Source organism: Suillus subaureus (assembly GCF_016647635.1).
Source record: "Suillus subaureus strain MN1 chromosome Unknown BJ212scaffold_302, whole genome shotgun sequence".
In the NCBI taxonomy this organism is placed as follows: domain Eukaryota; kingdom Fungi; phylum Basidiomycota; class Agaricomycetes; order Boletales; family Suillaceae; genus Suillus; species Suillus subaureus.
The window spans coordinates 15677-20445 of record NW_024538858.1 but is presented as its reverse complement, the minus strand read 5'-3'; the positions used below and the strand labels follow the sequence as shown (position 1 = coordinate 20445).

Below are 4769 nucleotides of genomic sequence, written 5' to 3'. Positions count from 1 at the left end.
GACGTTCTGTTGTCTTGACCCCAAAAGATGTATCAGACCGAGAGATAATTTTAGACATTCCCAGCCGCATCCGCGATGCGGTCGCCAACAAAGTCATCGGACACTGCTTGTTGAGCGTATCTGTGCAGTACGCTATGACACGCTGTAACACATCGCACGTTCTCAAGATGCTCCAGTACTTCCAGGAAGAACCTTACGTTCTCTTCGTGGCGGAGCCTCGATCATGGAGGCAACGCGAACCATGCATCTTGGTGTCTTTCAAAGAAGGATACGGATCCCTGGACCAATTACGCGCTTGGCTGCATGCGCTGGAGATAGCTGCGATGTGGAGTGCCCGGCATATGCGTCCCAGTCCTAGTCCTAGTGAAATCGAGGACATGGTGCTCTCGACGCATGAGACGCTCAGGAAGCAGTTCTCTCGTTTTATGGGATGCATGAAGGAAGCAGGGTGGAATATTGAAGAAGGTGCGATGATGATGGGGTCTCCGAGTAGTGTGATCATGTCCCCTGAGACGATGAAGGATGCATGATTTCTTTGTAGAGGCACGCAGCAGCACTTGGTTTGCCTGGTGTGTACGATTGCACATGAATATAGATCGCTTGATCCGTTCGGCTATGATACTCGCACACGGAGACGATATATATACAAGCCGTCACCTCCGATTGTCGCATATGATTTTGAGTGAAACTGCAGTTGCTCAAGAAACTCAAGGAAGTTGTTGCACATGCTAGCGATGGTGAGAGTTCCCTCAGTTCATCATGTGTCGCTGAAAGGAGTCTAAGAGGTTATCACGACGGACTTGTCACTGTCGGCGATGAATTATCGAAAATTCTGGATATGACTCGGATTGATCGTTTTGAAGGTAGTAGGCGAGAGTTATATTTATGGAGGCTGAGCCATCACCGATTCTTGACACTAGACAACTTCCAGGGTGCCCATTATACATGTACCACAGGCAAGCATAATATTATTTTGATCCTGTTTCCCTCTAGGGGATGATTGTCTTGCAGCCAGGTTCATGCGTTATTTCTGTAAGCTCTCGATGCAGAATACATTGCGAGCTCAATTTTTGCGGACTCCCTGAAGCCTGTTTGAACATGGACCAGTCTCTTTTCGTCAAGGAGAAGAAGTCAAAGTTTGTAGTGGCTTTTTCATGGGCCATCAACGTCGCACTGTTCGATGCTCCGCGGTCACACATGGAAGAACTCCGACGAGTATAGACTCTTATCAGTCAACTGTAATGGTAGCGGTGGATGTCAGTTTCCTAGCTGTGCCTTCCGTCGATCTCCATAATGCGGGTTCGGTTGCGGTCATCAGCACGTACATTTCCTTGTTTTGCATCGTCGGATCTTTTGCCGCGTCCTTCTTTCTCACTAGACAGAATCGGATGTATAGGCAGGAATTTGCCGACACAACAGTGAGCCAAGAACGGTGCACCGATGATGAAATATTGCCAAAACAAAAGTATTGTAGGTCATATTTCTCAGTGGGTGACAGGATCTGTATTTGGCACTAACTCTCTCGCGACTGTGTACGGTCTTCTGTATGCTATGCTGCTGTGAGGGTGAGTATTTGGTTTTTGATGGACCTCCGTCATTCACGAAAGTCCTGTTCTTCTGCAGCATGGTGTATTTCATAATTGCGTTCTCTTACCAGGTCTTCACGCCCACGCCAACCACCACCCTCGCGATCACTGGGAGCGCATGCGGCGTTGTGGCGCTTGTCACACTGTGGCTCGTAAGCACGGCGAGAGATTTCCATATTTTGCCGTGGTTGCAAGCGCGGCTTGGGGCTTTCAAAGACAAATGTCGGATACAAAATCGGATATGATGTTGGCCACGACCTCGATAGCGACTCGGTCGAGCTAAATTCTGATCAATGATTTGGTGTACTATGAATGTGCGCCAGCTTCTATATCAGACATCCCACAGCACTATAGCTACTTATGTTGCTAGACCTTATAATTGCACCTACATTTGTACCGCATCAATGATCCTGTCTGTCAATTCAACACTGTTGCTTGCGTCTATAATATTCCACGCCTGAATGACGAGGGAACCCGGATGAGCGTGTGCCCATAAGTACAGACGACGCATATCCTACAGACATTTTGACAACTATCGGAGTCGTCTTATGCCTGTAATGACATTCCAAAGTGTGCGTACAGTACGTTAGCCAAAACTGGAGCGGAGGTGGAAAGAATCAGTATTTTAATAATTCAGTATCGTCACCAGGAAACACAACTCTAATGGTCGTCGAATGTACCACAACCTGCCAAAGTCGACACATCCATGATAAGAGTATGGGAGGGCTGGCTAAGATGATGGTTTCTCCATATTAGAACGTAGTCTGGCATATCGTTGACGATGAGCAAGAATATTTCCTGTAGAAGTTCAACGGGAAGTCGATGAATGAGGGGGAGTTGGATAGCTCTGATTGACAGGAGACGAGACTGACGGGAGAAACGAGTGAATGAGCGAAGGATAATATGCAAAGATCCCGCGCTTGAGCACTTCCTGCCCTAGGGCGAGGGCGGCAGTGGGAGGTTGCGTTTATGACAGCGCCAATTAGTGTGTAAAACTTGGCTCTGAACGAGTGAAAGAATGTACCGTTATTCTGATACCTGCGACTCGGGTTGTGACGTCAGCTACGATCCTGAAGGTTCATCTCGCTTGACGAAATGCTGAGTTCACTCGACTAGAAGACGATTATAATGGGGAAAGAACGATGCATGAGAATTTGCCTTGGACTGAGATGTGAATGGGAGGGGGTATTAGGAGGGAGGGCATTCGACTGTGCGTGACTAACTAGTACCGGCAGAGTGGTAGACGAGATAATGGTCCCAGACCACAATGCAAGGACTCGGACTCCGAGGTTATCCAGTGGTCTCACATTATTGTAGCACACTTGGAGTACCATCAAATATTTTCGTTAATTCTGCCACCTGCTACGCTGTTCTGTTGCCAGTTCTGCCCACAGCACCGTCTACCTGCGAGAAAATGAAGAGATGCATAGACATATTAGCAAATCCCCGACTCCCACGTTAGTGGGGGTCTTTGTCGGTAGGATATGTCTAATTTCCCTCTATTATAATAATGATTTGTGAGGAAGAAGACATCGCGTGGATTAACGCGATTATCAAATAGTACGTATGACAATTCCACTGCAACCGCAATGACTGACGACGCTCGAGGTGCGACGGAGCGAAAAAGAGGTCAGTCAAACGAATGACTTGCCTGAGGATTCAGGGATGTAAGAGACTCAGAACCATGCCTGCAGGGATGAGTAAGAGTAAGTGTGCAAAAGAGGAGTCGGGGACTTGGAGGGTAAGGACTGTTACTATTTGAATTGTGAGAGAGACGAATGATTGTCTCGACGGCAGCCCTAGTTGGAAGTTAACTAGTTACACCCAAAAGTGGTACTCACCATTTCGCCGGAGAACGCTGTCATGGAGACACCAGGAATCTACACGACATGTGGGTGATCAGCAGAAGTATGATGTGATGTTATGTAATGAAATGTGTGGTTTCGACATTCAATTGATAAGATTAGAGTTAAGAATTTATTTGATTTATTTGGCTATTTTCACTGCTCAGTTTGAACAACCGCATATTTTTTCGCAAACAATTACAAGGAACGTCTTGGATCTTGAGCTTTAGAGGCACTGGTCTATAAATTTAACATACTTTGAAAACAACAGGACTTCAAAGCTTCAAGTTATCTAGCAAATTCACAATTTCACAGTTCATTTGGCGGTAGATCACAGTTACTATATTCGGCTTCCGTCCTTCAAACTGCGGCACTATCCTAGTACTAGCACATGCACGAAAAGCTCATGTACGCTGGCAGAACCAGCATAAAATCATCATACCTCTATCGAACCACTGGCAGCATCGCCGAGAAATTTACGATAAGTCCCTATGGTCATCTAAGGGCCAATTCTCACTGATGATTCAAACATTCGCCAATTGTCAGATAGTTTCTCAATCGTTCCACACTAAATTGCCAATGGACCTCAGGCTTGCGTGGCAATCTGCTGGCATTGTAGATAGGCTCATCTATTCGGAGATACAACCTCACGAGAAGAATTTCAGGAGACTTTCGGAGCTCGGCCATTCACTTGACGCGAGGCTATTGAGGGGATTCCAGTGAATAGGTCCTTTCTATATCTCCAAGTATTCACCATGAAATCCAGCATATAAAGCAAGCCGTTTTCCTACCGTCCACTTCAGATTATCTAGTCAGATATCACATCATCACAAACAATGCGTTTCTCCCCTGCGATTGTTTTCGTCGTCGTCGCTGCTCTGACATCATCCATATCTGCCATGCCCACTGACGATGGCAGTCTGCTCGCTCGGCTCGACCAATGTTCCACATTTTGCGTGAGGGATTCACAATGCATTGGTTGTGCTAAAGGATATTGTGTGAGTATCAGTAGTTTGCGTTCTGGATTAAGCCACATGACTCACCGACATGGCAGACCCCCCTCTTTTGCCAAGTGAGTCGTGTTTCTGCTTTGACATCAGTCCGGTATGGTTGTTGGTACTGACGCGCGAGTTACTAGTAAATTTGCTGAGTTAACCGACGTGTTGGCTTCTAAACAATGTTTCCTGCCGCTCGATTCGAGCAATAGAGATCTCAGAATACTAGTAGAGGGCTCGTTTGTAAACTTGTGCTATTTGTAACATGATAGCATCCAGCTGGTTCGAAAGCTTTGATTGAAAGTTTCGGCACAGTAGAAGTAATATTCACGCACGGTTATGAG

The 4769-nt window shown here is 46.4% G+C and overlaps 3 protein-coding genes across 3 annotated transcripts; all 3 read left to right on the top strand.

Moving 5' to 3' along the window:
- The first annotated feature begins 865 nt into the window (after positions 1 to 865).
- On the top strand, positions 866 to 1584 carry BJ212DRAFT_567033 (uncharacterized protein). Its single transcript, XM_041343536.1, has one exon. The coding sequence runs from the start codon at positions 1155 to 1157 to the stop codon at positions 1515 to 1517; it is 363 nt and encodes a 120-aa protein (XP_041185267.1). The 5' UTR covers positions 866 to 1154; the 3' UTR covers positions 1518 to 1584.
- BJ212DRAFT_1410023 (uncharacterized protein) lies at positions 1325 to 2043 on the top strand. The gene has a single exon (XM_041337471.1). The coding sequence runs from the start codon at positions 1547 to 1549 to the stop codon at positions 1829 to 1831; it is 285 nt and encodes a 94-aa protein (XP_041185266.1). The 5' UTR covers positions 1325 to 1546; the 3' UTR covers positions 1832 to 2043.
- Positions 2044 to 4039: 1996 nt separating this feature from the next.
- Positions 4040 to 4769, top strand: BJ212DRAFT_567010 (uncharacterized protein). Its single transcript, XM_041343535.1, has 2 exons — positions 4040 to 4502; positions 4569 to 4769. The coding sequence occupies exons 1-2, from the start codon at positions 4267 to 4269 to the stop codon at positions 4687 to 4689; spliced, it is 357 nt and encodes a 118-aa protein (XP_041185265.1). The 5' UTR covers positions 4040 to 4266; the 3' UTR covers positions 4690 to 4769.

Bases quoted from the DNA above. Each gene is read 5' to 3' on its own strand.
- BJ212DRAFT_567033 (XM_041343536.1), top strand. From the start codon at position 1,155: ATGGGCCATCAACGTCGCACTGTTCGATGCTCCGCGGTCACACATGGA.
- BJ212DRAFT_1410023 (XM_041337471.1), top strand. From the start codon at position 1,547: ATGCTATGCTGCTGTGAGGGTGAGTATTTGGTTTTTGATGGACCTCCG.
- BJ212DRAFT_567010 (XM_041343535.1), top strand. From the start codon at position 4,267: ATGCGTTTCTCCCCTGCGATTGTTTTCGTCGTCGTCGCTGCTCTGACA. The intron at 4,503-4,568 runs GTGAGTCGTGTT...GCGAGTTACTAG, and splicing joins AGACCCCCCTCTTTTGCCAA to TAAATTTGCTGAGTTAACCG.